Source organism: Camarhynchus parvulus, chromosome 3, assembly GCF_901933205.1.
Source record: "Camarhynchus parvulus chromosome 3, STF_HiC, whole genome shotgun sequence".
NCBI classification, from domain to species: Eukaryota; Metazoa; Chordata; class Aves; order Passeriformes; family Thraupidae; genus Camarhynchus; species Camarhynchus parvulus.
The window spans coordinates 34,754,959-34,768,295 of record NC_044573.1 but is presented as its reverse complement, the minus strand read 5'-3'; the positions used below and the strand labels follow the sequence as shown (position 1 = coordinate 34,768,295).

The 13,337-nt window shown below is 36.2% G+C and overlaps 1 protein-coding gene across 3 annotated transcripts in view; it reads left to right on the top strand.

The window, feature by feature from the left end:
- Positions 1-12,977, top strand: part of STRN (striatin) — a 67,805-nt gene extending 54,828 nt beyond the window's left edge. Inside the window, exons 16-19 of one of the 3 annotated variants that reach the window (XM_030946457.1) lie at positions 1,585-1,725; positions 4,007-4,111; positions 4,960-5,046; positions 5,133-12,977. In XM_030946457.1, the coding sequence (XP_030802317.1) occupies positions 1,585-1,725; positions 4,007-4,111; positions 4,960-5,046; positions 5,133-5,302 (503 nt within the window). In that variant the 3' untranslated portion in view covers positions 5,303-12,977. Of the gene's footprint in view, positions 1-1,584; positions 1,726-4,003; positions 4,112-4,959; positions 5,047-5,132 lie in introns of all 3 variants that reach the window. The other 2 variants (XM_030946455.1, XM_030946458.1) reach the window with 2 other exon arrangements.
- Positions 12,978-13,337: the final 360 nt, after the last annotated feature.

Genomic DNA, 13,337 nt, shown 5'->3' with positions numbered 1-13,337 from the left:
TTGACATGGCCAAACTCTCTTACAGCTGATAGTCATTAAAGACAGCCCATGAGCTGAGACAGTTCCATGTCTCTTCAGAAAAACTTTGAGGCAAAATAAACTTTGACACAGCTGAATGGACATATCAAATTATAGTGTAAAGCTGGTCAGATATGCCATTGCTTGTTAGTTGAAACAGACTGAGCAAAATAGAAACATTCCATGTATTTTAGTTTTAGCAAAACTATGTTTCTAAAGGTATGCAGACTTCTTATTGCCAGCTTGCCTATTTGCCTGCTTTGAAAACTTCCTGGTAGAGTTTTGGAGTTTGTTACTGTGAGTTGTTTTGGTTTTAATTATTAAACTAAGGGAGAAGGAGGAGTAGTCTTCCCTCACAGAGGCAATATAATAGCCCTAACATTAGGGCTTTTTTTTTTTTGTATTCTAAACTGGAATGAAGCCCAGTTGTGAAATCCAAAGACTGAAAGCTCAGTTTTCCTATGGCTTATTGATAACCTGTAACAAACCCCTAAAATATCTGTCACTCATTATTCAAGTAGTTCAGATTAACCATTGTAGGCTTACCAGGAAGCTGCAGATTCCTGCTTACCAGGAAGCATGCATGGCAGTGATAGAAAAGGTCACTTGAGAATCAATGTGTTTTCTTCTCACACCAATCCTTTTTGGCTTTTTTTTGGGTACTTGTAGGTAACTACTGCCATTCCTGAGGTCCTGTGTCTCAGAAAGCTATTTCTCCCATGAATCTCTATAGAGTTTACAGGGATGTGATGGTATTCCTGTGTTATCTGAATCTATGATCCAACATTAGGTTGCTTAAAATTCAGTTTCTCACTCTCTATCTTTTCCTCCTCCTCCCAACGTCTGTTGCAACTGGTGTTGTTCTTTCACATAGCAGGTGGTGAACAGGACATTTGAAGAGAAAAATCCTAAGGAATATATCCTATGCCCAAGCTTTGCTGATTTGACCTTCTGTCCTGTAGTGTGCAGATAGCTACAGTATAAGGAGATCAAATATATACCACAAAAGGCAGGAGCTTTGAAATACAAGTTTATAATGTATTTATATAACTGTACATGATGACAGTTCCAGTGTGTAAAATCTGCACCTGGAGAACTTTGCTGTTTTATTAAGCTCTGATTTTGTCCAAGTTAATTATAACAACATTAATTATCTGTCATGTCACTTGTTATACTCTTCAATTTCATGTCCTTTTACTCAAAACAATGGAGTTTGGTGGAGTTTTTTTGAGAATTGCTGTTACAGTTAAAGGAAGGAGAAGGGGACAGGGAGTTCTTGCTTTCTTAGTTTTAAAGTAGATTTCTGCATAGCTGCAGTTCCAGATACAGCATTTTTTTAAAGAAAGTTGTTAATACACGTATCCAAAAAAATAGTATTAAAATAGTTATTATACAGGGAAAGCTATTTAGATTGGCATAATTTATATTTTAGAATGCAACATTTCCTTTGATAATTGGGGTCCTTTTGGTGTTGAAGTGCTTACTTTTTTTGTAAGGATTTTTTTTGTTTAATTTTTGTTTTCGTTTTCTTTACACCAACTATATCTTCTCTACATTGTTTTCTAGAAATGGGAATCCCTTCATCAGTAGACCTTGTGAGCAGTGACCCAAGCCTCATGGTAGCATCATTTAACAGTGGACACACTAGCATTTTTAACATGGAGACACGGCAGCGAATTCTTACCCTGGAGTCCAATGTGGATACTAGTATGTATCAAAAACCCCAAATCAACTAAAGGAAAAAAAAAATTGCTTGTTTAAGATGGATACTGTTGATAATCTTTTCAGTGCTTCCAAAGAATTAGGCGTGTCATGAGAGATTATAAGATGGATAATGTTAGAAGCTGTGTTCTGATATATAACAGTAAATTGTTACTACTACAACAGACCTCACAGGTATTGCAGTAGCAGAAGAATGTGTATACTTCTGAAATAAGATTGAAACAAGCTCACACTCTGAATTCCTCTTCAAGGGAATGAGAGGAAATGCTACTCTTCAAGTAGCATGAGAAAAAGCACAACTTTCTTTAATAAGGCTTTGTGATTTTTTGCAGATTCAATATATCCATTTTCTCTTCAGTCCAGAACTGCAAAAGAGGCAAAAATTTAATGTTAAATTTTTTTTTAAATTGGGAGTGTGTGTCAATGATTTTTATTTTTCTTCAGAGGTATCCATGTTCTAAGCTTTATTGCACTCTTGTCTCATTTGGACGTGGGCTTTAGTTGAAATTTTCACTGAGGGAGGAAAGCAAAGCTCCAGTGAAAGCATATTAATTCACAGGGTCTCCTTGTGATCCATATAATGCCTTGGATCATGTCAGTGACCAATACTAGAAGTTTTAGAGGATACTGTGAAGAGCCTGCTGTTAGTACATTATTTTACAATGACTTTACAAAAGAGACCAGAATGAGCTGAGGCATAAGGGTTCATATTCAGGCCACAAAGGTAAAACACTGAGTCTTTTAAAATTTTGGTATTTTTCCCCTCACTCTTGGGGATTTATGTCACTGAATTCTCCTATTTAATTATATTTTTAAAAAGCACTAAACCATTCTTGTTGGCTTTGCTTGTGTGTTTTAAAATATTGAAATGACTGTAATTTTATAAGAGCAAATGAAAAGTTCCATGTCTCTTCTTTAGGTTATTCCTTACTGTGCTGGATGTCTTCTTTTAACCCACATCTTTGTTCCTGTCTCAAAAACAGTTCTAAATTAGTTAAAGCAATTCAGTGGAAGCCACCTTTCTTCTTCCCTCCCTTTCTCCCTTCTGTTTTTTGCACCTACTCCTTGCTGTAATTCCGTAATGTTCCTTTAGGAAAAGAAGACCCTGATATGGCAACCAGCAGTCCCTGTTTAGTATCTTTGGTTATGTAACAGTACTATAAAGCTTACATGTATTTTAAAGAAATAAGTTATTATTTCTACAAGAACTAGACAAGAGGAAAACGTCACCTGAAATGCCCTATGCACTATTTAGGGACTCTTCTGCTCAGTATAAGCCTCTGCTTGGCATTTTTAAACTGTGAGGATGGCTGGCCGTGATGAAGGTTCATGTGCTTTTAGTAACTTTAGGGATGTTTGTGAATATGAATGTGGAATTTTTTTCCTGAATTTATACGTTCATAATTTCTAAGTGTCCTGTGGATGCTGACACTGCCTTGTGATTCAGATTTTTATAGAAAGGTGTAAAATGGATCTTTACCATTTTAACAGGAAGTGAACCTTCTATTTTGTTTATTTTAGTAAGAATTTAGATTAAATTGTGCGAATGTTCTTTGGAAGCAACTTAGCTAAATACAGTCAACATGAAAGACAATATCTGTATTTTGATTTTCTGTGTAATGACTATTTGTGGGTTTTTTCATAATCTATGACTTTTAAGACACCTCTTGCATTAACCTGTGCGTCATACCAATGCCTGGATTTCTAACCAGAAAATTCCTATACTTTTTTTCTCTGTGTGTATATATATCTATATATATGCATGCTATTTCAGAATTACTGAAGGCTAGGAAATTGGCTCTCCTATGAATAATCGAGCATCCTTTTTTCAATAATAATTTCAATACATACACATCAGATAATAAGGGGTAGATTTGGTTTGCTTCAAACATATTGCCTGCAGTGTTTATTTACCTGTCCTGTGTGTTACGAAAAAGTTTGACTTGGCAAGAGAATGTGTGTGAATGAGGTGTTTTCACTCAGTTTTTGGTTTCACATTTTTGCCTGATGTGCCTATCTAAAACCATGTCCAAAAGCTGGACCTTATTTGGCATACATATGTTTTATGTAAGTCTCTGTCTTGTGTAGTTTGGAAAGTATTTTAGAGGAAAGCACATAACATAAGGTGCTAGCTGAGAGTTGCCAGGATATGTATTTAAGAAGTATTTTGCAAATTAGATTGACTACATATTTATTTCTTAGTAGCAGTCTTTCAAAGAACTTAGCAACTTACTTATACTGATGTGTGTGGGTTTTTTCTTAGCAGTCAGTTCTTCCTGTCAGATAAACAGAGTCATCAGCCATCCAACTCTTCCAATTAGTATCACTGCTCATGAAGACAGACACATCAAATTCTATGACAACAACACAGGTATGCATCTTTCCAGCAGGTCTTAGCCATAGGCATTGTGTAATATAAATCGTAGTCCCAATTTTGTTATGATCAGTATTATTCACACAAATGCTGAGGGATGTGAAGAATTGGATAGCCTCTGAAGCAGAAATCTCTCATCACCATTAGAGTGTAAAGATTGCCAGTTCATTTAAAGCTTTGTTGGCAAAGTGATGAGGAACTTGGATCTCTCTGTCCGTTCTTTTAGAATGCTCTATGTATGGGGTTTATAAATATTTAACATAAACTGAATCTTTTTCAAAATCTTCATGTTCTTATGTTTATGTTTCTTCTGTTGATTGTCTGTATTATTATGCTCTTGAGAGCAGGAACCTCTGGCACTCCTTTAGTGCTTCCTAGACCTCTGCCACATTTGACCCATGAGTTCTTATTTTTAACATGAAATTATTGCTGTCATTATAATAAGCTGTGATAAAACATTAATTCTCTCTGAGACAACTAACACTATCCCCTATTCCCAGGTAGTTTATGTACATTGCTTCTAGTATGCTCAGCCCCTGCCTTCCTACCCATTCAAGATATTACCTGAGAACTCCATTAATTCGCTTAAGGGGCAGATATTTAAAATGCACAGTGATTGCAGTGTCAGCGTGGCTTAAAGCAATGGTCTCATAAACGTTGGTGATACTGCTACTGTGGTTCTTGGGAACTGTAAACATTCCAATACTGACTTCTACAATTTTAATGATTCAGTCATGGGACAAGATCTCTTGGGGTTATATCAGCTGTGATAGGGTCATAAGCAGTGAATACAGACAACAAACTTAATTGCAGAAAATAACCTAAATAAATCTTTTCTTTCAAAGGAAAACTGATCCACTCCATGGTAGCTCACTTAGATGCAGTTACAAGTTTAGCTGTTGATCCTAATGGCTTGTATTTGATGTCTGGCAGTAAGTACATTCAGATTTCATTTTCTTTTTCTCATAATGGTGGGAGGCATGCAAATTATAAAGAAAACTGTTTTTCCTTTCTTTAGGCCATGACTGCTCGATTCGCTTGTGGAATCTTGAAAGCAAGACCTGCATCCAAGAATTTACTGCCCATCGCAAAAAATTTGATGAGTCCATTCATGATGTGGCTTTCCACCCATCCAAATGTTATATTGCCAGTGCAGGAGCAGATGCCCTGGCTAAAGTGTTTGTATGACAGAGTGCTTCCCATTCAACTTTAGCTTTGTATATATTTAACCAGCTGCACAAAAGAGAAGAGGAGGGCTTGAGTTGTTTTATCTTGCCCTATAATTCAGAGAATGTTTGTAAGTGTGTAGTTTTGCAGGGTGCTGTTTTCTAAATTGACGTTTGTTCTGGTTTCTGTGAGCTCAGCTGGTGCTGAGGGCTTGGAATCTCTCAGTTTCAAATAGTTAAAAAAAAAAAAAGCTTTTATGTAGAGGGTGTGAATTTTCGTCCAGGCAGGCCTTGGGTGAAACTAGGTCTACGTAGTCTCTATTAATAAAATGGAGTACTGGAAAGAAGGGGTCTAATTGCATCAGGGAGTAGGAAAAGAGGGAAACTTCCTAGGATGCTTCTCATTGAAGAATCTTAATATACTCAAATCACCTGGAAAAAGTGATTCAAAGTCAGTTCACATGCTTTTTACTGTATCATGTGAGAGGCACTTTGTCATCCCTTTGGTGTATGAATAAAGTAGATCTTGTTCAGAGAGCAGTAGCAGATAGTTAATCTCAGCCACCTGGCTGCTAGCCTAAGATAAATGCAATTAAAGGAAGGCAAATTACTAACATACATTAAAATGCAGTAAAGTTTCTGTTACATCTTCTGTGTTTCTCAGTAAATATTTTGTTTGCAAAAAAAATGATATAATTTTTTAAGCCTGTATTAGCGTATGGCTAGAAACTGAGCCTTTTGTCTAAATCCCAATTAACAACAGACTGACACAGTCTGTGCATACTGTAGTAGCAAATTTAACTTATTCAGATTTTAATGCTGTTTATTCTTGGAGATCTGGCACAAGAAATTATCACAAAGCTTTCCAAAGAAGCTGTCCTACAACTTTAGCTATCAAACATTCGTCTCCTCTTTCTGTTCCTGCTAAAAAGGATATCATTCTGGGCATTATGGATAACAGTGAAATACTTTGTTTGAAGATTAAATCTGATGCTTTGTATGAGTCCTTTTAGTGGAATAGGTGGAAACTGTACAAAGCTGCATCAGTTTGAGAGATTCTGCTACTGCTAGAATATTTCCCAGCTGCACCATTTGAGGGACTTTTTACCTTGTCCACTTCACTGGGTGTATGTGCCGTTAATTGGGTTACCTGAAGAATGAGTGCTTCTCGTAATTACTCAGCAGATGTGCTTTGTTTATCTATTCAGAGCTTCTCTGTTGATTTGACAAATAACTTTTAATCCAATCTGTTAGTCTTTTTGTCCCTTCTTAAAGGAAAGTGAGTGGGTTCTTTTCTGTTATGTGTCATCATCAGAATTATTACTATTCATAAGCATGAAGTTGGTGTTTTTCTCTGATGGGAATGGAAAGCAGAATTTCTGCTGGAGTTGATTTCTGGTGCTGATATGAGTAGGAAAGAACCCAGTGCACCTCTTCATATACCAGCCTGAGGTTAAGACTGGAAACTGATAAATTAATCCTTACCTTTAAACTGACACTTCATAAGCAGGAGTCATCGAAAGATATCAACATGAGGTTTGACTATGTTGTTTTTAGAGTGCCATTTGGGGATGGGACCACATTTGAAGTTGATCTCAGAGTTTAAAACAAGTATATTGTTTAGAATAAAAGGTTGACCTGTGCTGTTTGAGCCTGCTACACATTATATGTACTGCTAAAATATTCTGGAATACCTTTTATTGCTCAGAATATTCACATATGTCAGTTCATGATATTGATATGCAATATATTTCCTTAGATAAGATTAGAACTTTTACCATGAAACAGATGACTACAATAATAATACAGATTATTTAGTTTTTATAAAATGTTTTGGTTATGATGAAAAGGAGGAAACTTGGCTGCAAAACTGAGCATTCAACTTTGTGAGAGTTTTGTGTACTTGACTCATTCTTTCAGTGTCATTATGTTATTTCTTTTTGAAGAGAAAATTACAAAAATTTATTTGAGAAATTCTAAAAGTTATGTATATTATATATGTGTATATATATTGTAAACATGTATTAAATGTGTCTAGTAAGGGAAGACTCCATGGGTGCATTTTAATGTTTTAATATTAAGAGTTCTCTTGAGTTTGTGTATACAAAGGATAATGGTGTGAGTATGAAATGAATGTTGTGTTTTTGCTTACACAATACAATATGTAGTCACAGTTGTTTAAATTGCTGTACATAAAAACTAATAGGCCAGCATGCTTGTTTTTAAAGACTGTCATTCTGATTACAATTGGAATGTAAGAAGTGGCTGTTCAAATGTGAATTGAAAGATGTTTCCTTCTCACTCTTGAGCTCTTGCTCAAACTGAAAAGTGATTTTTTTAAAAGCTGGCAATAGCTAGAGGATGAGGTGCCTTTAAAAAACAAAACAAAACAAATGTAGCCTTACGAAGAGGTTGTGGAATATATATATTTTTGTGCTTGTCTTCATAATTGATGTCAATGTCTTTTTACTGTACTTGCTCACATACTTGTAGGACTGCAGGGTATTGTGCATGAGCCTGTCAGATCTTCTGAGCATCATCGTAGGAGATAAGGTTGAAAAAATTATTTAGGTTATCTAGTCCATCTGCTTGCTAAAGCGGGGTTGTAGACTTGTGCATTCTAATATTGTCTTGGCCAGTGAGATTTTATATGTTCTAAAACAATTAGGCTTCCTTTTAAAGATTATTACAATGACTACATCTCACTGGCAGGAGGATTTATGTAATATTTAGTAGCTCTTTTTTGTAATTTCATGCCAGTATTCCAAGCTATCTTTTGTGCCATTTTACATACTCTTCATAGTCTTTGTAATTTGGAACCTCCATGCACACCCTGGTTCTGTCTGTATATTTTCATTCCTTTCTGCTTTCTTCAAGCTATTTTTTAGTCTGCTTTTTTTTGCACAACATTTGCTTGTTTTCATCCTTTAAGCTCCGTTCTCCAGATATTGGTGTCCATACCACCATTCCACATGCATCATTTGTTGGACTTAGTCTGAGGGTCATCTATTAATTGTGGTTGTTATTTGTTTGGATTTATCCTCTCTAACATGATGCTTTTGTAGGAAGACCAAGCTTTTGATGTCTGACAAACTTAAATCATATTTCTTTATTTATGACAACTCCTTTAAATAACATTTGAGCATTGCTGCTTTTCAAGTTTCTTCTTCACTTTTAGTATGTTATGATTCTTTTGCAGCTAGAGACTTAATTCCTGTTTCATGATTATCCAAGTTTTGAACTTCTGAGGGCACTAAATTATCTTTATTTGTTCCCCTTTTCTGTGCAGTTTTTCCTGGTTCAGTGTAATTAGTAACTTTCATTAGTGTGATACATATATCCAAAGTGTAAACAAAACTGGACCCATGACTTATTCTTGGAAAAAAACATTTTTCTGCAATGTCAGTATATAGCATTTTACCATTACTATTTTTCCCATATCTAATTTACTTGGTAATTTTTTAATGGTTAGCTCATATAATTTTTTGTCTATGTTAGCCTGTGCTAATGATTTTGGTTATACTAATTAATTTAATGGGAGAATTTTCAGTCCTTCTGTATGTTGAAAATTGGTCCACTAGTTTAAGTACTCTCACTTTTACTCTAATTTACTTCACTGGGCTGCTTGCTGTCACATATTTGATTCAGTTACCAAAACACTTGCACAGAATTATTTGGAGTGACTTGGAAGAAGTTCTAGATATATTGTGTCACTCTTACAAAGTCCTAGTGTCTGCATTTATTTTTGGGCCTCAGAGAGAAAACTTCCACATAAAAGATTTGCTCCTTTCATCTCATCCATCTTTATTTTGATAAACTATGTTCTTTAGCAAGAAGCCTGTAGAACTACATGCCATGTACTGTAGCCTGTTCTTTTAGGATGTGTATTTTCAAATAACATCATGTTAAAGCAGTCCCATGTAATTTGGTTGAGTACATGTGTGGTGTTCACCATCCAGTTTTGTGATTAGGTCATACAATACTGTTTTTCAGTTGTGAATTTAAAGTAACCAGAGATTTGTTCTTTTGAATAAATGTATGAGAGATAAAGGACTTAGCTACAGTACCTTTTCAGTACATTTCTTGGATCACAGATGTGTTGCCTTTCTCTGCCTCCTTAGGTTTTAACAGTGTAATTTTGGGGAGCATCAATTTCTGTAAACTTGTGTTCTTTGAGCAGCTTTTGATGGGCAGAAGTGTGAAAACAAACAATTGAAAAGCAGGCATAATGATCAGATAATCAAGTCTTGGTTTTACTAATGCCTATCAAGTATTTGGAAACATTTGCAGGCTGTGGCTTGACAGTGTGTTTGCAGACTGACTGTCCCAGGTATCCAAGAGCCTGCTTGGTGCCTGTGTGAAATGCCTAGTCAACCTGAGATGCATTAAGGAAGAAATGCAGCCATTGTGGTTGTCCTGTGCTGAAATTTGTGGCTGTTTAGTGGAAGCTGGTTTGGACTACACTGTGAGAAATGAAGAAATCAGAATACAATAGTTAACTTCTTCCATGTGGTAAATTGATTTGTATAAGATGTGGCCAATCTTTGACATGGCAATACGAGTTTTCTTGGGCAGCTGCTGTTCCTGAGCATCGTAGAGATACTTAGCATAGTTGTTACTATTGAGTGTCTGAGAAGGTGGAAAGATTTCCTTGAAAAAATGCTCAGATGTTTCAGGAAGCTCATTTTTTCCATAAGGACATGAAGGTGTTGAGAATATTTTATGCGAATCTGATAACATGTTTAGTTGAAGAGAGTGACAATAGGTGAACAGTCTTGACTCTTTCATCATCAGTTTCTGTAAGCTTAGATACAGAGTTATGGGAATGATTTGCCTGTTAGCTGCCACTGAAAGCCTCTGCCACATTCCTACTGAGCAGCAGAGAAACTGATGGACAGCAGTGTTGGTCCATCCAATTATGTCAGGGTGTTTTAAAAAAATAACCCCTATTGTAAAATATAGTGTTAAATACAGCAGAGCAAATGAACAAACTCTTGGGGAGGCTGGGGAATGAGACTAGGATGACTCTTGTTTAAATAGTCCTTGTTCAGGCAAACACTCTTGTTTAGCTGGTGGGAATGTTCCTAGGAGGGAGGATGATTGGAAATGTGACCTTTAAAAAAATGTGTGTGCCTGTGCTAATGAACATACCTGTGCAGGTTATCTATCCTTTTGATATGTGCTTTTTATCTTCCCACTTAAATTTCCCTTTAGGATACATTTTCTGAGAATCTTAAAATCTCATCTGCAGTGAGCACTTACTGCAGGATGTCATGAAGAACTTCTGATTTTTCTCTTGGAGTGTTTTTTTGAAGGGTGGTTGAAGCTTCAGCTTCAGCCCAGCCCTCTCACCACCAAAAGACTGATTTGTACCTCCTTACACGCAGATTATTTAATTTTGGTATGTTATCTCTTAGCCTGCCTTCTGAGTTGATTTTGCTGCTCTGTAGTCAGTTGTGAAAGCTTATGAATTGTTGTATCATTTAAGATATTTTTGAGAATGTGGATTCCACTACAGAAGGCATAAATCCAGTTGAATAGTATAATTTGTGGAGCTCATCTGGTTTGTTGTCAGGAGAGACTTCTTGTTAGACTACAAAATCCAAACTATGGCTGAGCTAAAAAGGCATTTAACAATATTATATTCTTAGCCCAACTTCTTCCTGCCTAAGTGTAGATTGTGGTATTGTGTGTTAGACTGCTTTTGCCCTGCTCATGCTGCCAAGCCATGCTGTGATCCTGGGAGATCACACCAGTGTTTAAACCATACCACGTGTATGTGTTTCTAAGCTGCTCAAAGCCTTGGATTGACATGGTCCTCCAGGCCAGCCTTCTTTGGTTCCCTTAAGTTTGAATTGCAGGCTCCCAAAATTACTTCCTGGCTATTTTGAGTAACCCTTGGTCCTCACACCAGAGTATTAGACTGTGGGGTTGAGAAAAGATTTATACAGTTGGATTTGTACTATTCTGAAAGGGAAAGGAAAACTTATTGCCAAGCCAAATATTGTCATTATTTTTGGATTACTTGTGAAAAGCAGCCAAAAACATTGTATAAGGGATAAATGATGGACTTCAAGCTAATATTTTTCCATTAAGAATTTATTTTTTTATGCTTCCTGTCATCAAGATACAGTGCTTTCGAATGTAGCTTGTTTTCAGATATATGGCTCCTAGAATTGTTTCCTTGAAGTTGGACATTTGCAAATGTGCATCAGTTTTGAAAAGTGTCTCATATGTGTTAGCGCTTCTTTTGGAAATGCAAACTGAGCATGCTAGCTAATGATTTCTTGTACCTTTATAGTCCAAGCAAACTGAAAAGTGGTCTTGTGTTATTTTTTCCTTGAATAGTGCATCTGGAAAAACTTGTAGAAGGAACTCCATGATGAGATGACTTTTGTTGCTGTAAGGTTCTCTGTTGACGCTTGTCAGCTTTGCATTGTATTTTGCATAATTATCTCCAGTTAACTGTCAGGCTGAAAAAGACAAATTTCTTTGCCATATGGACTGTAGCTAGGAATTTTTTTTGTTGTTGTTGCCTATATTAATACACTTTTTTCTTTTCTGCTGGAACTTAGAGATACCTGACAGCTCTCTTTAGGAGAAGTTACTATAGGTGATAACCACTAACATGTTAGTAATTTCAGTGGCTTCCCTTCTGTTTTGGGTCACTTCCATTGCAGATTGTTGATATGAAAAGGCTACTGTGGCTGGTAGACAAACAGCTTAAGGAAATTAAGATTCCCCTTCAGAAGTGTGGCTAGGTTATGATTTTATACACCAGTTTTGAATGACTACTTTGAAACAATGTTGGTCTTCAAGTATCTTGCAGAATTTTGGATCCAAATGAGAAGTACCTACTTGTTGAGTAATAGTCTACTTGTCAGTTTTTTGTGTATGGCTCAGTACAAGGCTGTGTCAGAATTGCAGTACCACCAAAATTACCTTGTTTAAATGCAACTGTTGTACAAAAGTGAATGTTATTTTGAGTGAGAAATTCTGTTTTCTAATTTATGAAGGAAATAGTTTTCTTGAGAGTAAGCATCCATAAATGTAATATATTTCATAATTTTGAAAAGGCTTATTAATCATGGGACATGAGAAAAAGGAAAGTGATTCAATCTCCAAAGATTTGTTTAGCATTTATTATTACAAGTATAAATTTTTGCTTTAAATGGAAATGCTTATTCAGAAACTTAGTCTTAAACTTCTTACTAAAACTCAGTAGTTTAAAATGCTGGATAAATATCTAAAATGGCAAAGATAGAAAATTCAGAGGGAGATTATTTTGAAATATGCCAGTGTAATTTTGAGCTTCTCAAGTGCAGCCCTGAACTTTCTCTTTTTCACTGCAATTCATATTTTGTGAAACTTCTTGGATAGGTTATATTTAAAGCTACATTCACTTGCCTGAATAAGTCAAATAAATATTTTGTCATTTAAAATTATATAGATCTGCTTATGTTAGTGTGCCATTTAAAATGAGACCCCATTGAGGTAACCATGCAGGTATTTGTGTTGGTATGGCAGTAGTGAAGTGGGGTATCTGTGTACTGTACCCGCATTCTGTGCTGAGCAAAATCACACAGACTTCCAGAAATAAGCAATGGTTTTTAAGAGCAGCTTTATTTAATGTTGCAGCAGCAAGTGTCATTTGTACCATATAATTATGTAAATTGGGTGCTAATAAATACTATTTTTCAACATTTTGCATTGTGTTCATAATTCTGCATTTTATCACAAGATACAAGTGCTAGAAGGGGGAAGTAGACTTGTTTGGAGGGGCTTGAGGTAACTGCATGTGAAATTCCTCCTGAACTGTGGAGCGCGTTACTGGTCACAGGAGTGCCTTGGTTTTTCTGTTCTCCGTATGTCTTGATTTCGTCCTGCTGTGCCAGCTTGGCTCTGTTGACACCCCACATCCTTCCATGTGCTAGGGCACATGGTACCCCTGTGGGGGTGAATGTGGGGTGTGAGCAGACATGCAGAAGGGGTGCAGTTCTGCAGGAGCTGGGCTGTCTGCAGGCGTTGTTCACAGCCAGACACGTGGCTCTCCCTAA